This window comes from Silurus aristotelis (genome assembly GCF_946808225.1).
Source record: "Silurus aristotelis genome assembly, chromosome: 14".
Taxonomy (NCBI): domain Eukaryota; kingdom Metazoa; phylum Chordata; class Actinopteri; order Siluriformes; family Siluridae; genus Silurus; species Silurus aristotelis.
Genome location: NC_139587.1, coordinates 3,221,358 through 3,240,651, shown reverse-complemented (window position 1 = coordinate 3,240,651; position 19,294 = coordinate 3,221,358). Strand labels below are relative to the sequence as shown.

At 36.8% G+C, this 19,294-nt stretch overlaps 1 protein-coding gene across 3 annotated transcripts in view; it reads right to left on the bottom strand.

The window, feature by feature from the left end:
- Positions 1–19,294, bottom strand: part of col23a1a (collagen type XXIII alpha 1 chain a) — a 126,151-nt gene that overhangs the window by 28,727 nt on the left and 78,130 nt on the right. The window contains exons 1-4 of one of the 3 annotated variants that reach the window (XM_083560610.1): positions 11,325–11,501; positions 9,085–9,129; positions 5,844–5,916; positions 4,645–4,671 (exon numbers count right to left, since the gene is read on the bottom strand). In XM_083560610.1, the coding sequence (XP_083416736.1) occupies positions 4,645–4,671; positions 5,844–5,916; positions 9,085–9,129; positions 11,325–11,353 (174 nt within the window). In that variant the 5' untranslated portion in view covers positions 11,354–11,501. Of the gene's footprint in view, positions 1–4,644; positions 4,672–5,843; positions 5,917–9,084; positions 9,130–11,324; positions 11,502–19,294 lie in introns of those variants that run through there. The other 2 variants (XM_083560609.1, XM_083560608.1) reach the window with 2 other exon arrangements.

Here is a 19,294-nt window from a genome sequence, read left to right as displayed (position 1 = left end):
CATTCTTAGCAGCATTGAGCTGTTTCTCAGTGATAAGAACTCCTTTTAGAAGTATGGCATGAGAAGGGATCAGTCAAAATCAATCCTTAACCATACACTAAGTGGAAAGTTTAACACTAGCATAGTGTAGAATCTTAGCTACACCACAGACACTTACAGTAGCAGTGCGTTAAGTAATCGTAGATCAAAATGGTCAGACTGATGTATTTCACTGTTGTCAGACAACCAGAAAGATGATCTGATCCCATCAGTAAATGCTACATTGATCCGAGACACAGCAAAGGTGCTAGTTTTACAATCCTTTCATCATATTCGGTTTAGGATTTTTACATCCTGACTTGCAATTGAACTTGCAGCTGGTGCACCTGACCGCTGTGCTGCTGACACAGGCCTGGAGAGTTCATGTCTCAGCACAAGACCTTTAACCACTCAAGTGCACCTGGTACATAAATCATGTCTGTAATATATGCATAATTCCAACACACACTCCAGGCTCGGATATGTGAATACTGAAAGAAGATTTAAGCAGGTGTGTTAATATTCTAGGTAATATTTCTGAAGCTCATTTCAGCTTAATGAGAACCAAAAAGAAGGAGCTGCAACCAGGAAAGTAGATTACAGTAGACTACTGTCTGTGAGGCCAGTGATACCCTTGATGCCATTAATGAGGCTAAAAAGTGACATCACTGACATTGTGTGTAATTTAACAGACATTTGTAAACAAAATATTTCTCGAAAGTTACACTTTTTTCCACCACTCAGGCTCAAAATTTAAAATGGAGATCACATATTATATATTACAGCTACTAAAGAACCGATCGAAATGTCTAAGACACACCAATGCTTCAGATGTGCTATTCTCTGTTTTTTACTTTGCCAATTTGGAATAACATCACTGACAATGTTTTTTGAGAAACTCTAGAGTCTGACTCATTTGATGTCCAATCTACTGGGTTTTTTCCACTTGTAGATAAAAACGGTTTTATTACCGTTATTTGGACATGAAAAAAAGTTTAGTCCTGTAATACCCAATGTTGCCTGGTGCTCAGTTTCACTCGAAAACGTGATTGAATATTTATTGGTTTCATTTTGTTTCTACTTTTTATTCCAAACTGTAGGTTTTTGGTGTGTAAACCAAAAATACAAACTGAAGCCAACTAAGGCACCAACTTCACAACTGCTTACTAAAGGTTAAGAAAAAAGCTGGAACATCAGAATATAAATATATGTTCACCCTAAATTCCATAAATCGATTTAAACTTGAATTATGTGGAAATGCTTAAAAAATTCGGAATTAAAAAAAAAAAAAAATCATATTTTATAAGCGTTCAATAGGAGTTGAGTGCAATTTATACAACAAAAGACATGCACGTAACTTAAAAAACTGCCCCAGGATCTGCTATAAGACTGTAAGTGCCTGCAATAGACTGAAATAAATAAACAAAATGATCTTAAAATTCTGGGCTTCTTTGTACCCTGAAGCGGGATGTGGTGAGCCGAGAGCCGAATGCTTCAAATTCTTTGATCAGTGCGGAAAGTAGATCCAGAAACCTGAACTGATGGGAACCCAAACGAGCGTCCATCCTTGTTCCCGTCTCACATTTTTGACCAAAGGAACCTCAAAGCCGCGATCTCACCCGGTGTGGGTTTTTGTGGTGGGACGCCGGTTAAGTGGGAGACAAAAACAATCCAAGCATCTGGATCTAATACCTGTGAAATCCCATCCTTTTCAATTCCACCTTCACGTCCCAAGGGGGCATTGTTTATTGCTTCATGTTACGCTCCAAATACATAAAAAAATCATTTGTGAAACATGACATTCTTTTTTTTCCTACCAGCGAAATTTTCTCTTTGAGAGTTGGCACAGATGAAAAAAGTAAAAGAAGAGCAAAGAGGCCAGTAAATCAGCAAAGAAAAGCGTTTTCATGCCAGCGTCTCCTTTTGATGCTGAGTGGAAGGTGAAAAGGCCTTTGCATTGGTTTTTATGTGGAATTTTTTTCATAACAGTCTCAGTATACAACATTTTTATATATGTACTTTGTGGTTTGGTATCATGTTACTTTTTTTTTAGATGACATAAAAGTCCAAATCAAAAACTTGAATGTCTTAAAACCTCTGGTGAATAAAAATTGTAAACCTTTCTCTTTGTTTTATTACCCAATAATCATCCCCTGAAGGTGAACGTGTTTTTTTTATTATAAAGTTAAAGAAAAACATACACTAGATGTCCACCTGACTTTTCCAGCCATATGTGGTTCCTCCACAAACTGTTACCACAAAGATGAGGGCATTCAATTTCCCTTCACTTGAACTAGGAGATGCACAACGCCAGCTCCATGAAGATCTACTTTACATGGTTTGCAGTGAAAGATCTTCTACTATAAAGCTCCATCCTCAACCCTGCTGTACACCTTTGAGATGAATGTGAACGTTGACTGGGGTCCTCCTCACCTTACCTACATCAGTACCTGTCTTTACGAACACACCTGTGACTGAATGAGCACAAAATCTCCAACAAAATGTGGATCTTCCCAGTAGAGTGGAGGATCTTATTTTCTATCATGAATGAAAAAAAACATATCTTGATTGGTTTCAACTCTATTTTTAAGGTTGTACAACAAGAAGATCATCCTGTTTAATGCTGTGGTAGATGTGGTGTTGAGTTCAATCTAAAATTAATGTCTTGTGAGTTCAGGATTCATTTTTATTTGTTTTAATTCAATGATAAAAATATCTTAGATGAAGGTTTCTGGTGGAAGGTAACGTAACAAGTATTAGGTGTGTGAATGCAGGTTTAAGGTACAACTGCATCTCATACACACGCACACACACACACACACACACACACACACACACACACACACAGACACACACACACACACACACACACACAACGAGTTATGCAATTTACTAACAACTTGCATGATTACTAACAACTTGCATTACTAACAACTTGCATTACTAACAACTTGCATGATTACTAACAACTTGCATGAGCACACACATGTCCCGTGTCCCAATTATTATATTAATCCCATTATATTTATATTATTATATTATAATCTCATTTAATCCCATCCCCTTTTCCTATTAAAACACTGACCTGAACCGAATAACGTACTGTAGCTCGATCATTGTTTCAAAGAAATCCCTAAAACTTCCTGTAGTGACTTAACAGGCATACTGAGAAAATAAAGCGAATAGAAACACTTAATTCATTCAGCAAAAAACAAGGAATGTTTCTGAAAAGCAGACGATTCCCGGAAAGAAGCGAGAAATTGCAAACGCATGGGCCACTATGCTTGGCTGAGAGATTTGAAAAGATTTGTTTCCACACACATCTGCTGAATCTGCTCCACACGAGCGCAGGTTGGAACTGCTGCAAAGGAAAAAACTCATCAGTGTTTACGCTGTCTCCAAACTCTCTTGACTTTCAGCCTCAATTCGATCTTATTGAAAAGACAACATACATCATTGGCTACAAATGATCGACATACTACATGGCAGTCTCATAAGACACGCCCACATTCGTTTTATTAAGCACTTTTTGTGCCGATATCAAGGAATACCATTGCTGATTCTGAACTTTTGAGAAACTCGAGACTTTCTTATCCCGGGTTCATAATGTGTGACATTTTAATAGTCCTTAACGAATGTTTGCTTGTCAGACTGTACGATCGTGATCCCCATGTCACACTGCAGGATCTCAGTCGTCATGTCAGACGGTACGACGGCCAAAAATTCACACACACACACACACACACACACACACACACACACACACACACACACACACACACACACACACACACACACTATTTTGCTTCGTCATTCTGATCTTTAGGGTTCTCTGAGATCTGGTCAGTTCTGCTCAGAGCCACTAGAGGGCGTCAGACCTACATTAGAGACGCGTTTCTCACACTGAGGTACAGAGTAACAGCTCACGATTCTAATTTACTGAACAGAGACGCAGATTATTAACTTTTTTCCTTATAAAAAAATTTAATGGATTTTAAAAATCTCTAATTGTTTTTTTATTATTATTATTATTATTATTATTATTATCAGCAATAATAATAATTAATATGTAATAATCAATAATATTATTAAACGTCTTATGTATTAATTATTATTTACTTCCAAATTATTATTAGACAAAAGCTGGTTGTGTCTTTCCTCTCCTTTATTTCCTTTCCTTTGCTTTCATTACCTTTCTTTTCCTTATTTTTCCTTTCCTTTTCTTTAATTTCCTTTCCTTTGTTTTCTTTTCTTTTTCTTTCCTTCCCTTTGCTTTTGTATTACACCTTTCTTTCTTTCTTTCTTTCTTTCTTTCTTTCTTTCTTTCTTTCTTTCTTTCTTTCTTTCTTTCTTTCTTTCTTTCCTCTCTCTCTCTCTCTCTCTCTCTCTCTCTCTCTCTCTCTCTCTAATGCTCTAAGTAAATAAGCAGGTGAAGCTAATTTGCTGGATGGACAGATCAAAATTTTCGAGACAATTAAGAAAAAAAATTGAGACGTAAAAAGGTAGAAAACACAAGCAAAGTCAGAGGAGAAAAACGTGCGAAGCTGAAGGTCATTAACGACAGATTGCTGATGGGCAGAAACAGGAGAAAACAAAAATAACCAGGGGAAGTGAAATGAAATTTACCGGGTAGCCATCACGTCCAGTTTTCCCCTGCACAAATTCAGAAAACGGTCAAAATGTAGAAACGAAACGTGGAGGAATTTTTGAATAAAAATTTAAATAAACTAATAAATATACAAACAAACAAATAAATAAAACAGCAAAAATAATGTGGTTCACAATAAACACTTTCTCTCTCCAAGTCTTGTAAAACTCCTCCCTGATCGACTCATGTTCCTCTTTAAAGTTAATATTTAAAACAAATTGTGTTTGTTTTTTCTACAGTAAAAGTTTTTCATGCGCAATCAACTGACGCAGCAGTCAGATTTCGCCCTGAACCATCTATACTTAAAGAAAACGATGCAGCGGCGCTTTAGTCTTTCAGCCTGTTCAGCTCTTCTCTTACCACCTCAAACAACTCGGCTCCCAAACGTCAACGTTGATGCTTGTAGCGTAATGAAAATCATCTTGTAAAGAGCCGTAACTCAATGTCACATAACTGCAGTGCATTCTGGGAATTATGTCAGTCTTCGATTGGATTTTGTCGTTAATCTGATAATAAAAATTGCTAGAAAGTGAGAAAATGAGGCTTTGGCTGTTTTTTATTTACTTATGTTCACATTTATTTTCTTTTGTTGTAAAGCATTTGATTGTGGTTGAAACTGAAGCGACACTCTAGGGACAAAAGTATTCGGACACCTGACCTTTTCAGGTATATGTGATTCTTCCCCAAACACTTACCACAAATTTAGAGACACACAATTGTATAAGATCTCTTTAAATTCGATAGAATTACATTTTCATTTCTGAACTAAGAGACCAAAACCTGTTCCAGCCTAACAATATAATCAAAAAGACCACTTCCATGAAGATTTTTCATGGGTTGGAGTGGAAGATCTCTGGTATAAAGCTCTGACCTCAACCCTATTAAACTCCTTTGTGATGAATGTGAACACTGAATGCAGCCCAGGCCTCCTCACCTCACCTCCATCACTAAAGTTTATTGTGGCTCCAAAATCTCAATCCCAGAAGATGTTCCATTAGATGAATGAAAAATGATTCTAAGAGCAAATGGAGACTAAATGTGGAACAAGATGTTTATAAAGCACATATGAATGGTCAGGTGTCCACAAACTTTTGTCCATACAGAGTATCAAGTCGGAACACATAGAATTTAAGATTAAAGCCTGAACAGAAACACAAGAGCCGCACTTCTCACTTACCTTCTTCCACAACACACTACACACACCAACATGGAGAGAATGACAGACAGGACTGAGGTACTTACTGGAGGTCCTGCAAGAAATCACAGAGACAGAAGATTTCAAACGTGAATAAATCATAAACACGTGAAAGGCTAGTCATGCCGAAGACGCACAGATTCGCTGTGAATTAACATTCAGTTTTGAATGAACCTCTTTAATTAGCAAAGTAGCTAAAAGTCTGTAAAATATCCTTAAATAAACTAGCTAGATAACTTTATTTGAAATAGAAGTAAATTAGCGGGTAACTGTTGAAATTAGCTAGTTTATCAGGGATTGAAAAGTAGCATGGAAAAGTAGCTTGCTAATTAAGCTTTTGTAAAGTAGCATGGAAAAGTAGCTTGCTAATTATGCTTTGTAAAGTAGCATGGAAAGGTGTATGGCTAGTTGTGTTCTGCAAATGAGCATGTTCAATTAGTTAGCTAGTTAGAAATCTGCAAATTACCATGTTTTAAATAGCTAGCTAGTTTAAAATATAAATTAGCATGTGTTAAATAGCTAGCTAGTTAAAAGTCTGTAAATTAGTATGTGCTAAATACTGTAGCTAGCTCCTTAAAAAAACCTTAAAATTAGCATGTTTAAATTGTAATTAGCATTTTTTATTAGCTAGCAAGGTTTTTTTTTCTGTAAGTCATATTGTTTAATTAGCTTGCAATTTGTTTTCGTTTTTAAATAATCGTGTACCGTTAGCTGGCTAGTTAGCTAACTAGCAACATAATATTTGCAATGATTTTGTTTTATTAACTGAATGTTTACCCTAAACAAGAGAGAAAGAAATATATAGCTGCAAATATTCTAGTATTTGAAATGTAATTGGAACGTAAAGCCGTTTTCTGTCACATGCTGACGCTTTAATAAGACTGATGTTTAATGAAGTTCTTCGGGATGTCGAAATACACAAGAGAAATGCTGCTTCAGTCTTATTTACAGATGATCACGGGTTGTAACCCAGCGCAGAGTTCTACTCGAAGGAGAACCTCTTCAGATTTTATTTACACAGAATGTAATCTAAGTTTTTGACCTCATGGGATGAGAGTATTCATTTATTGTTCATGAATGTCCTCTGTGCTTAATAATGTTTGCACTGAAGAGCTACTTTTTTAGTATTTCGTTTATTTGTTTGCTTTTTCGGTCACAGAGCCCCAGAAAGATCGCCTGCCTCGCACACCTCGGCATCTCATCAAACCTGACCGATAAACAGCAAAAGGGCAAAGTTAAGTATAACCACATCTAAGTTTTAAACTGAGGAACACTGCCATCACTTCATAAATAAAACGTTTATCCTGCTTGTGTTTGAAGGCACATTTTGAGAAAACATATGCAGAATAATTGCTATTATGTTCCTAATGCGCTGCTTCGCTGAGAACCGAAAAACCAGATTGAGTACAAAAGCTCGGCATGATGGTTAACCTTAAACCAGATCAAGGCTTAAGAGATTAGTCAAGACATTTGCCCAGTCATGTGATCTTTTCTATCATAACCTACAGTATAGCATTAGAGAGTCATCCTATAAATGCTCCTTTCTTTCTAATGCAGAGGTTCATGAAGGTCTAAGCGACTCTTATGACTGGAAACTGATAGCATTAGGTATGTAGCTGCATATAATTAGTTCATGATTCCAAAAAATTTATAGAATTATAAAGAAAGAAAGCGGTGTTTTCTTTTTCGAGGACGGTGCTCGGTGCTCAGTGCTCGCTGAACTGAACTTCTCTGCGTGATCATTTCATCCCTCTACTCTCACAAACAGGGAATAATTTGATGCAGCCAACTCTCACTTGTTAAAAACTACAAAGTTCTTTGTGCAATCAAATAATTTATTTTAAACTCTGTTACATACACCAATCAGGCATATCTAGTGTAACATCGTCCCAGAAGAGTGGAGGTTATTAGAAGAGCATTAGAGACTAAATGTTGAATAGGATGTTCAAAAAGCACATGATCAGGTGTCTATAAATGTTTGACTATGTAGTGTACATGTGAATAATAGAGGTCATTCAGTATTGCATTTAACTGCACATCAGATGTATTTAGAGATTTCTATAGTTACATACACACAGAGAGAGAACCTTTACTTTACACACACTCTCAGAATTTTTTAACACTTTAACACTTTTTACTACAAAATAGACAGGAACGGCATGTTCTTCTGAAATGGAGTGGAGTAAAAGTTTATAAAATGAAAATACTGTAATAAAGTAGACATTTGAGTAGTAAAGTAGACTTTCAACAGTTATTTAACTTTCATGTTATGTCCAATTTTCCTTCATCAATCTGGTATTAAGTTTTATTTGTTTGAAGTTTTATTTGTTTGAAGTTTTATTTGTTTGAAGTTTTATTTGTCATATTTACAGATGTCAGTGACGGTTTGTACAATGAAATGCTTATGTGAGGCTACAGGCAAATTACAGCAAATTTTAAAGATTAAACAATATTAAAAAGTAAAGAGAAGAAGAAATAATGAAAATATATATATATATATATATATATATATATATATATATATATATATATATATATATATATATATATATATATGGTAATAATGAGGCATAAGAGTTATAATGATCTATCTTTATATATATATATAAATAAATACGTAAAATACTTTCATCAGCAGCAGCTTTTTATTTAAAGAGCCCTCTTGTGGAATGTTTATAAATTATTGTTTAAAAAGCTGTTTATTAAAGCTGCTGAATAAAATTTTTGAGACCAATTAACTTGATTGGCATATGACAGAAGATCTGCTACAGGAGCTGCAATGGTTCAGGTTAAAAAAAAGTCCACTGCTCTGTTACAGTGCATTGTTTGCTCCACATCTGGATCCCAGTCCGCCAGCTGATGACCCATAGTGCAACAGATTTTGCCATAAACATGTCATTTAAGCGTCACATTGAGGCTTCCCATGCAGGATGATGATGATGATGTATATCTCCAAAAGAAAGCGATGAGCAACGTGTGTTTAGGTCATTAATTCATTAAAGCAGTTTTGGGACGTCTGAGTCAGTGTCTGTGTGAGATCTATCACTCACATGAATCAGTCTTAATTAGTCTCAAGTCTAAACGCTGGTTATAAATGCAGCATTCGAGCATCAATCTGTTTGTTGGGAAATGCATGAGTAAATATTTACTGAGGATGTGAAGTGAGAGATTTTATCAGAAGAGTGTCGAGCAAAAATCCCAGAATGTGGAATTCCGTACTCACCGGGATCTCCTCGTCTTCCTATCCTGCCCCGCTTTCCTGGAGGACCTGAAATGAAACCAGTATATCATTGTAAAACAATAACAAGGCAATGAGCAGACCCGAGGCAATGAGTTTCATCCTTCATTGCTTAAATCGCCCAAACACATTCATTCTACATTAGATTAGATTCAATTCAATCTTAAATCTCTGGCATGTCTATTTATTTTAAAACTAATAATAAACAGGAGAACATTAAAAACAAGGAAAAGTAAAATCGACAAAAATAAATCCCATATATAGTGTCAATATTAGATATTTATAAAATAAGATCATTTATAAGATAAATATCATGTTTCCTATTTTAATTAATAATGTTCTTAAAATGTACAATATTAAAAAAAAATATACAAAAGTCTTTTTCCTCCAGTATGATGGTTTTAAATCTCTATTAAAAAAATAGTAGAATGTTTTTGCTATAAGGCTGTGGAAAAGCACATGTACAACTCATGACAGAGGGAGAATCAGTTTATCAAACACTTCGGTTGGTTCACGTGTTTTTCTCACGAAAATCCTAATGATTTCTGTTTAAAATCATATGATATAATATAAATGATCCAGAAAAGATCAGGATTAAGCTTATAGATGTTCAGACAGAAGTTTGATTTAAAAAGTTAAAAAGAACATTATTTATTTTAGGAAAAAGGAGAAAAAAGTACTAAATGAAAGAATCCACAACGTTACTGATGAGGATCACTGATGCTAGTGTGAGTGGAGATCACTCGAGGGAAGAGATGATGAAGTTGTGGGAGTCTGAAAGGGATGCAGGTGGAAATGCAGAAAAAAGATAGATAGATAGATAGATAGATAGATAGATAGATAGATAGATAGATAGATAGATAGATAGATAGATAGATAGATAGATAGATAGATAGATAGATAGATAGATAGATAGATAGATAGAAAGAAAGAAAGAAAGAAAGAAAGAAAGAAAGAAAGAAAGTAGGAAAGAAAGAAAGAAAGAAAGAAAGAAAGAAAGAAAGAAAGAAAGAAAGAAAGAAAGAACGAAAGAAATGAATTCAAAATTGCAGTAATGTAGAAAAGAAATTAAACAAATAAAAAATGCAGAAAGAAAGAAATATTGCAGAAATGCAAAGATGAAGAAAGAAAGAAAGAAAGAAAGAAAGAAAGAAAGAAAGAAAGAAAGAAAGAAAGAAAGAAAGAAAGAAAGAAAGAAAGAAATATACTTGCTAGTGAGGTACTGTATTTAAAAAAAAAAAAAGACACAAGACCTAAATACAATCTTATCCACAAAAATCCGACCATGTGACCTCTTTTCCCAGACTTCCACACAATCATTTCCTGCGATAAATCCACAGGTGATTTGAATTTGTCCGAGCCTGGCAGCCTTTACCTTTCTGGCTAATAAATGAAGTGGACCCTGACTCCTTCCTCAGCGCTAAATCACTTCCACTGTCTGACCTGCGCCTCGCTTCAGCATGAGTGAATGAAACAGGAGCCGTACCTGCCCAGGCGCTGGGATCCTAATGAGCTTTAGTGGCTTCAGTTGCCTACAAGGTTTGTATGATGAGTTTTATAAAACTAAGCTAACAAGCTCCTCGAACCCCCCATGGTCAGGAAAAGAGGGATTACGCATTACCTCAATGCACCACAGGACCTGCTTCTTTCTGGATTCGGGGTTTTTCAACACAGTGAGCAACTGCTGAACTACTCTGGTCTAAATTCACTACTCTGATCTAATTACTCAATGGATACGAGTTCAAATCCTGGACCAGACACACACATGACTTCATGTAATCTACAAATAATAACAAATTAACTATAATTCTTAAGTACAGTAACAAATCACAGTTACTTTGTTACTTTACACCTTTGCTATGTCGAATGTTAAACGTGCTATACAAATAAAAATGAATGAATTGAATTGAATTGCATGTTAGTGAACGAGCAGCTGCCCGACAATAAATGTACGTGTTAGTGAATAAAAGCTGTTTCCTGTTTATATAAGGAACAAAACACTTCATTATTCAGGAAAAGCATTTTCCAGGTAGTACCCGTTGCTTCATCAGACCACACTCACTTTAGTTGATTGTATTATTAGTTCACACCCCCAAGTGTTTGAATAAACCAATTGAAAAAGGCCTAGTAAAGCAATATTTTGAAGCTTTTTTAAGATCTGTTTGCTTCCTGGAACTGATCCACACTTCATTTTTGCTTGACCTTCTTTCCCTCCCCGGTGATGCCTCTTTCTCCTTTGGTGTTTCCGTCCCATGATCTTAATGATGGATGCATGTTCCTACATACATCTACAATGACACAGGAACTGCCACTCTTCCCACATGGTCCACATAACTCTGCACGGCTCCAGCTTTGAGCTCCAGCAGCTCGCTGTGCAAACCGGTGTCTCCTTACAAACTGCTCCCCGAGCCAACGATGCAGGTAAAAATATACCCTTGTGGCACAGATGCCCTTCCTGAGCCGCACTCATAAACACTGAAGGGGGAAGGAAAGGGTGCTGCAGACTGATGACTCAATATCGCTAAACTCCTGCAGCACAGGTGCAGACGTGGGACATCGCATTTCTATTTCGCATGCAAATTAACCTACACATAATAGATCCTATCGGATGGAGCGCAAATGATTGTGCACCCTGTGTGATTTTTTTAAACCAGAGCCATACCGATGTGTTTTGCAGTTTATGAACTGTAAACAAAAGCCTGCAACAAGCTGGTCTAAGTAAGCTTGAGCTCAGGGACATTTTTACCCAGGTTACTATGGTAACAGCTCCGAGGCATGGTACAAACAAAAAACAAATGGGCAAAGAGAGAACTCTGAGCACTTCATTTCAACGACCACTGAAACTCCGATTTCCTCTTGCTTGTTAGACTGTACAATTTTTATTAATTTATTTAGTCTCAAATTGTCAGTGTTTTGGGACGTTTTTGCCAACAAATTTTATAGCAATTGGCTATTATTAATAATGTCTCTATAATAGATATGTGTAAAGCCTCTGTCAACATCCCAATCAGCCCCCACCCAGTTAACCCATAACCATGGTTACAACGGTTTAGATAGTTACCCGAATCCGGTGGTTCTTTGACCAGCACCAGTCTAAACCTTACCATTCCATAGTATAACATATTATCAACAGAAACAATCTGAATATTAATGGAAAGACCTAAAAGTGGCTGTCAACCAATGGTTTTCATCCAACCCGACCCAGCTTGAGAAGATCCCGCAATCCAGGTGTACAAAGCTTGTTGCGTGATTTATTCATTGCTAGAAAGACTCGTTAAAAGTTTAAGTATTCATTAATAAAGACTCAAAGCACTTGTTTACAAAAGGCTCTAAATGTAATGGTGTTTTGTTCTCATCACATATACTATATACCACAGTGAAATTCATTCTTCGCATATCCGAGTGATGTTAGGAAGCTGGGGTCAGAGTGCAGGGTCAGCCATGATAAAGTGCCCCTAAGGCACAGAGGGTTAAGGGCCTTGCTCAAGAGTCACAATAGTGGCAGCTTGGTGATACCAGGGTTGAACAACCGACCTTCCGATCAGTAACCCAGAGCCTTAGCCAATGAGGTAGCACACCTCCCTGGAAAAATATTTGAGGCTATAATTGTTGCCAAAGGTGCTTTAATGAAGTCCTGAGTAAGGGGTCTGTTTGTCCATTTAATTTACAGACATTTCTATAATTCTGTTTTCACATAGTCGCCTCCTTGATTAAGGCCCTTGTCCCCCACAGATTGCTCAGTTTGACCTCTCTGGGAAGAGTCCTGGCGGTTCCAAACTTTTATTTACAGACAATGGAAGCCACTGTGCTTATTGGGACCTTCAATGCTGCAGAACATTTTCAGGTCATTATGGGGTAGTGAGTGTAGATTAATAGCAAAAAGTATCTGTGTCTAGTATCAGGCTGCAACATAACAATATTGAAAAAGTAAACGGGGTCTTAATACTTTCCGAAAGCACTGCATATTTAGTTCTATGGGTGTACAAACTTTTGCACCATGTGCACGCACAGAAATCCCAAGCATACCTTAAAGATTCTAATGGTGCAATATTAGCTAGACTTCTCTCTGAGCTGTACAATGGAAACCTCCATCAAGTGTTTGTCTCACAGGACATTGTGATCTTTTAGCCCCAGTCCATTCACCCCCTCTCTCCATCCAGACACTAAGCCCTGGCTCGGATTTCCCACCGGGTTGTTTTAGCTACTGTGACAGTTTCTCTAAAACAAACTTTTTCCCCCCTTGAAACATCCGGACATTTCTCTCTCGTGCGCCACACAAATGTTTGCAATAATTGTCAGAATCAAAGCACCGAACCTGATACTCTCACATCTCGTCGCTGTCTCTCGAGACGAGCAGCACATTAAAAGAGAAAAAAGCAGAGGTGGAGAGAAATTCAATTTATACCTCTGTGTGTGTTCCAGGTCTTTTAAATGCTTTGAGACTTTTGGACAAACTCACAGCTGCTTTAAGCCAAAACACTTCTTCAGGAGTTCAGCAAACATGTTCTCGGGTTTATTCTGGCTACTGCAGGATTTCACACCGTTTTTACTACGTGATAGGAAATGCTGCTGTGCTTTTATTGGTCACAGACACAAGCACACACAGTACGACGTTCAGTAAAATTATTATTATCTTTTTTTTTCTATTCATGTGAAAATATATATAAAAAATAGTGTATATTTTTGCAAAAAATTCAATTTCAAAAATGGAATTTAGGTTTTACTTGAAATCAAATAAGTAAAAAAATCAACGTGTTAATGTCATGTAATGCGCAGATTCCAACTTCCCATTTCCCATTTGCACAAATCTGTATATACGAGCTGTAATGCATATGTGACTCTGGCTGCACATTGTCTGCAAACCTTTTCCTTATTTTTCTTACCAGAATGCTCTTCCTAATTGTGCAGTACGAATAATAATGCGTAATACCACTTATTTATATTTTATTTATTATTTATTTATTTATTTATTCATTTTAATTTTAAAAAAGTGCATCTGGAACTTTTGTCACCAAAACGTACAAATTCCTTGTAAGCGCAAACATACTTGGCAATATATCTCTTTATTTATTCTGATTCTAAATACTATTGAAATGTGAATAAATAGAATTAAAAATAGAATTCAAATGTTACTAAATAGAAAATAAAATTTTTATTTAGGTTTTACATAAAATCGGTTAATTAAAGTAAAGCAGTGTGACAAAATTTTATTGTTTTTTACATTGAAGAATAATAAAATATGTATTATATAAGATATATAATTCACAAGAATACAGTATATATATATATTCTCTAATGCTGCATATATGTGTATATATTATACATATTATTCAATGATACCTTGGGGAAAAATAAAATGTATTCAGGCTTTTGGTGGTTCTTGGTCTTTGAATTAGTGAATAACGACAGCTAAAATATCAGCGTATATTATTATAATACTAAAATAATAAAAGATAACGCTGCTTGTTTTTAAATGTATATTATGGTTAGAATTTTTCCCGCATGTATATGATTTTACAACCCTTACAAAACAGAGTAAATGCTTTCAAGTAAAGGTTGTCACAAAAATGTTTCTGATTTTAATAGGAAATACACTTTGGGAAATTTGAACCAATTCTGGAGACATGTAACAGCATCCTAGTAAAAATAATCTTTTGACCTCAGACTCTAGCAATAACAAAGCCAAAACATTCAGACCACACTGAGCTGATACTCTGTAGGTACAGATGAATTTATTCAACCATATATGCATGAGTGTGTGTGTGTGTGTGTGTGTGTGTGTGTGTGTGTGTGTGTGTGTGTGTGTGTGTGTGTGTGTGTGTGTGTGTGTGTGTGTGTGTAAGTGTTTGACTTAGCGTATCTGAGCGCTCCCCGTCATGACTCTGTGTTAATTCACTCGATACCCAAGATAAACGCCACAGATCCCCCCCCCCACACCCCACACCCCACACCCTTTGCACCAGCTGCCTTGCAGTCAAACGCTTCCATGTGTTTTGTTGATGCTGGAAGTGATGGTGTTTGTGAACGGCGGACTCCAGCGACACGTGTTGGGTGGCACAGCCGTTACAGGGTCATTACTATGGTCAATGGAAAGCAAAACCTTGCTAAGAGGATGTTTAACCACAAATCAGGTCGAGTCAGCAGGCCAATGTATTCAGGCGTTTCTGGTGGCTCCTCTTGAGACCTATTGCGTTACCATGGCACCTCCTTTCTGTGCTTTCTTATATATTCAGACATATCTCCTGTACCTAAAATATAATATTTTATGTAGAGATGAAAGTTACAGGGAAGCTGAACATCTGGACTGAAAGCTTTAATAAAGGAACAACAAACTCTATTCATAAACTATTCAATTACATTGGATTTTTGTAGAACTTTAAACATAGATCTCCTTATAAAGATATAAATTTCAATCTGTAATGAACAAACCAGAGTCTGGAGTTATGGGTACTGAATAGAATTGCATTATATGTGAACACCAGAAATATACTATATAATCATTGTTTGTCGAGAAAGTAACAAACACATTTTTTCTAAGAGACTATATCTCACTATGGTTGTTGGAGGGTGTGCTAATTTTTCTACATCCTTACGTCACACAATCATAACAATAATAAAATTATTGATATACATTAACACTAATGGAGTAACACAAGTAAAACTGAGCAACACGGGTTTACTTTAGGATCCGTTTTGGCATTGACACTCGAGATTTACGATGCCGTGTAATATAAGGAACATCCGAAAGGTTCGTTCATGTTCACTATTTCCGTCTCTAATGACTTTTTGGCAGGAAAGTCAGTGGTGATAAGGATTTGGATGAGAGGTGGTATGGAGTGCAAGTGGTCCAAGTGTTGGCTCTAAGAAAGTCGATAAATCAAGGAACAGACTTATCAGCCACTCAGGAAGTCTTGAAGATCTTGGAATGACATTGAAAAACACACACACACACACACACACACACACACACACACACACACACACATATATATATATATATACCTTTCCAAAAAAAAAACATGTCCCTACAAATTGCATTTGCTCAAAATATCTTTGTCCATACATAAACCAAATATGACTTACTGAATTTAAAAGCAAAGATATCTCCAAGCAGCTACAAAGACCTCCTCAGATCAAACACTGAATGCGTGACTCATTCAGAGAGAGTTACTCTCATACTTTAACCTCAAAGAGAAAAAGCAAATGCGTGACATCCAAATGGGTGGTCCCCAAGACAAGGTAGTTTTCCTCATAACTTACTGTAGATTTATATGCACTACATTGCGAAGGTTCTGGACACCTGGTCAAAAGTATGGCATGTGCTTTTTTAAGCATTGCATTCTACATTTATTGTTAGTAAAGGCATGTACTGGTGTAGGTGATGTGATGAGGCCTCAGGTGCAGTCAGTGTTTCAATTCATCCCAAAGGTGTTCAGTAGGGATGGGATAAGAGCTTGAGGGCCACTCAAGATCTTCCTCTCCAAACCACGTAAACAATATTTTCATGGAGCTCACTTTGTGCACATTGCAATGCTGAAACAGGTTTGGGTTTCCAAGTTCAAGTGTACGCAAAATTGTATTATAGTGCGTATCCATAGACGCCCTACACAATTGTGTAGACTTTGTGGTAACAGTTTGGAGAAAAAACACATATAGCAGGAAATATCGGGTGTCCCAATACTTTTGCCCCTATACTGTCCTTTTGTCACCATTAAGACACCATTAAGTCATGAAATATGCCTGAGACACAAAACCTACTAAATGTTACACAACACTGACACTGGAGACTCTTTACATAATAATCTTTTGTTTATGTGGTGTGTTTTTACTATGAAAAAAAACCTCAATGACCACCTTATAAACAACCTTCTAAGCAAAAGCACAATGTCTTAACCACTGAGCTGCCACTTCACTACCATGATTTAGAATTAAGGTGACCAGATGCATCGCCAGGCTTTTTGACAGAGAGGCACTGGCAACCCTGTTGCCCACTACTGTCTGGTGTAATGTAAGGGCTGAAACAGATGCGAACAAGCTGTTTTAGGAAAATAATCAAGGTAATTTGTGTAAATGGATAGAAATTTCCTTCCTTTCAGTCCCAAAAAACAAAGCATACAGTTAAACCCTTGTCTTTACACATTTCTCCATAGTGGCTGCTTTGTTTAAAGCCTAAATCGATTAATGTATAAAACAGGGAGTGTTGTGTAATCACTCACCTTTGTAGGAAAATGCATGGTACTGTGTCAAACCTGAAAGTAGCTCAAATTCAAAGAGAACTGCACAACACTGAGGGGAAGCGGGTGAACATGCAGGTGGTCCTGTCCCTGATTATAGATTTAAGGTTTGGTGTGTTGTACAGCTCCATAAAATACAGGCCATGGGAATTGGCAAGTTTGCAAAAGGTTTAGAAGTGAGCCCAGAAAGTGAGCTTACCAAGGGGTAAAAATGAATTATAGGATTACTAGTTCTACTGGAAGCACAGCCATGTTTAGACAAGCTCACACACACACACACACACACACACACACACACACACACACACACACTCTGTCTCTCTTAGAATATTATTACTGTTAGTCTATCTGTCAAGTTTATTTCTATTGCGCTTTTCACAACAGATATTGTCTTAAAGCAGCTTTACAGACTCTATGAGTTAAGGTGAGTGATGTGTATTTATCCCTGATGAGCTGCTATGGTGACTGTGGCAAGTTTGTCGCAATTACATTAAATTCAGTAAAATACTGTGAAGAAAACAGTGATGTCTCCTGTCTGGTATGAACATGTGCCCAAAATTTCCATCTTCCAGATAAATAATCATAATCCAAAACTCTAATCCCTGACCAGTAACCTAACTAATCCCTTAAACCCATAACCTAAGTCCTAATTTTTACTTCAAACCCCATACGCAAACCTAAACCCTAACTCTGAAACCTAACCCTTAACCAAGTCGGTTATCACAGAACCTAACCCTGAAGCCTTAACCAAAACTTTATCCTGAACTTGTAACATATATCCACTGGCCCTAACCCCAAACCCTAAACCAAATCCTTGCTTAAACCTTAAACCATTGGCCTAACCCCAACCCCAACCCTAAACCTAGCCAATAATCACTGACCATAACCCTGAACTCTAAACCAAATCCTTACCCTAAACCCTAACCTTACTCTAAACTCATAACCCATAACCACTGACCCAATCTCCAAACCCTAAACCAAATTCTTACTTAAACTCCTAATCCATTGGCCTAACCCCAACCCTAAACCTAGCCAATAATCACTGACCATAACCCTGAACTCTAAACCAAATCCTTACCCTAAACTATTGCACTAACCCCAAGCCCTAACCCTAAGACTAAACCCTCACCCTAAATCTAATTTCGCCTCCTAACCCTAACCGTCAATCCTAAACCTTGATCTTAATCTCCAACCCTAACCCCTAACGATAACCTTAACCCTAAACCTAATCTCTACCCCCTAAACTTCAGCCCTAGCTACAAACCCTCACCTGAACAGCTAACCCTAACCCTACTTGTGCTGCAGTTTGGCCTGAAAAATTCACATCAAGGTTTCCAAAACTGCCTTCATGAATAATGATATGGCAAGATGCAGTATATTCTATTTACTGTATACACAACATAAAAGGTGATTCTTCAAAAACAAATGGTTTAAAGTGAGTTTGATAGAAACGTCTGATGATGTTACCATGTTGAAAACAACCTAATAAACAGAAAGATTTCCTTTTTTTTCATTCGTATGTTTGACACGACCCGTCATAGAAAAACACACAGTTGTTGTTACTTGATCTGGACAACATGGTTTAATAGAAAGAAATATCAAATTCCTCCTGAAGAAAAGTTCACGAACAGACTGGAAACGCTGAAAAGCTGCTTCGAAAGTTTACACGCTTCACAAATAGAGAGATTTCCTCACTGGTTCTCTGATTAGGAGCTGGTGTGGTGTGATGATACAAAGATTGGTACAAAAAGCAAGTCAGACAGTTTTGAACATTGTGTCTTGGGATCTGCAAAATGTATTCTCTCTATCCACTTGATAAAGCTGAAGACGTGGAACCAGAGCAGAAAGCCACAGTTCTCCAAAAAAAAAAAAAAGGTTCCACAGCAATACAAAACGAATGTTCTCCAAATTAACTCCTTGTAGGGTTCTTTGAAAAACCTTCTCGTAGTGACAAACCTGAG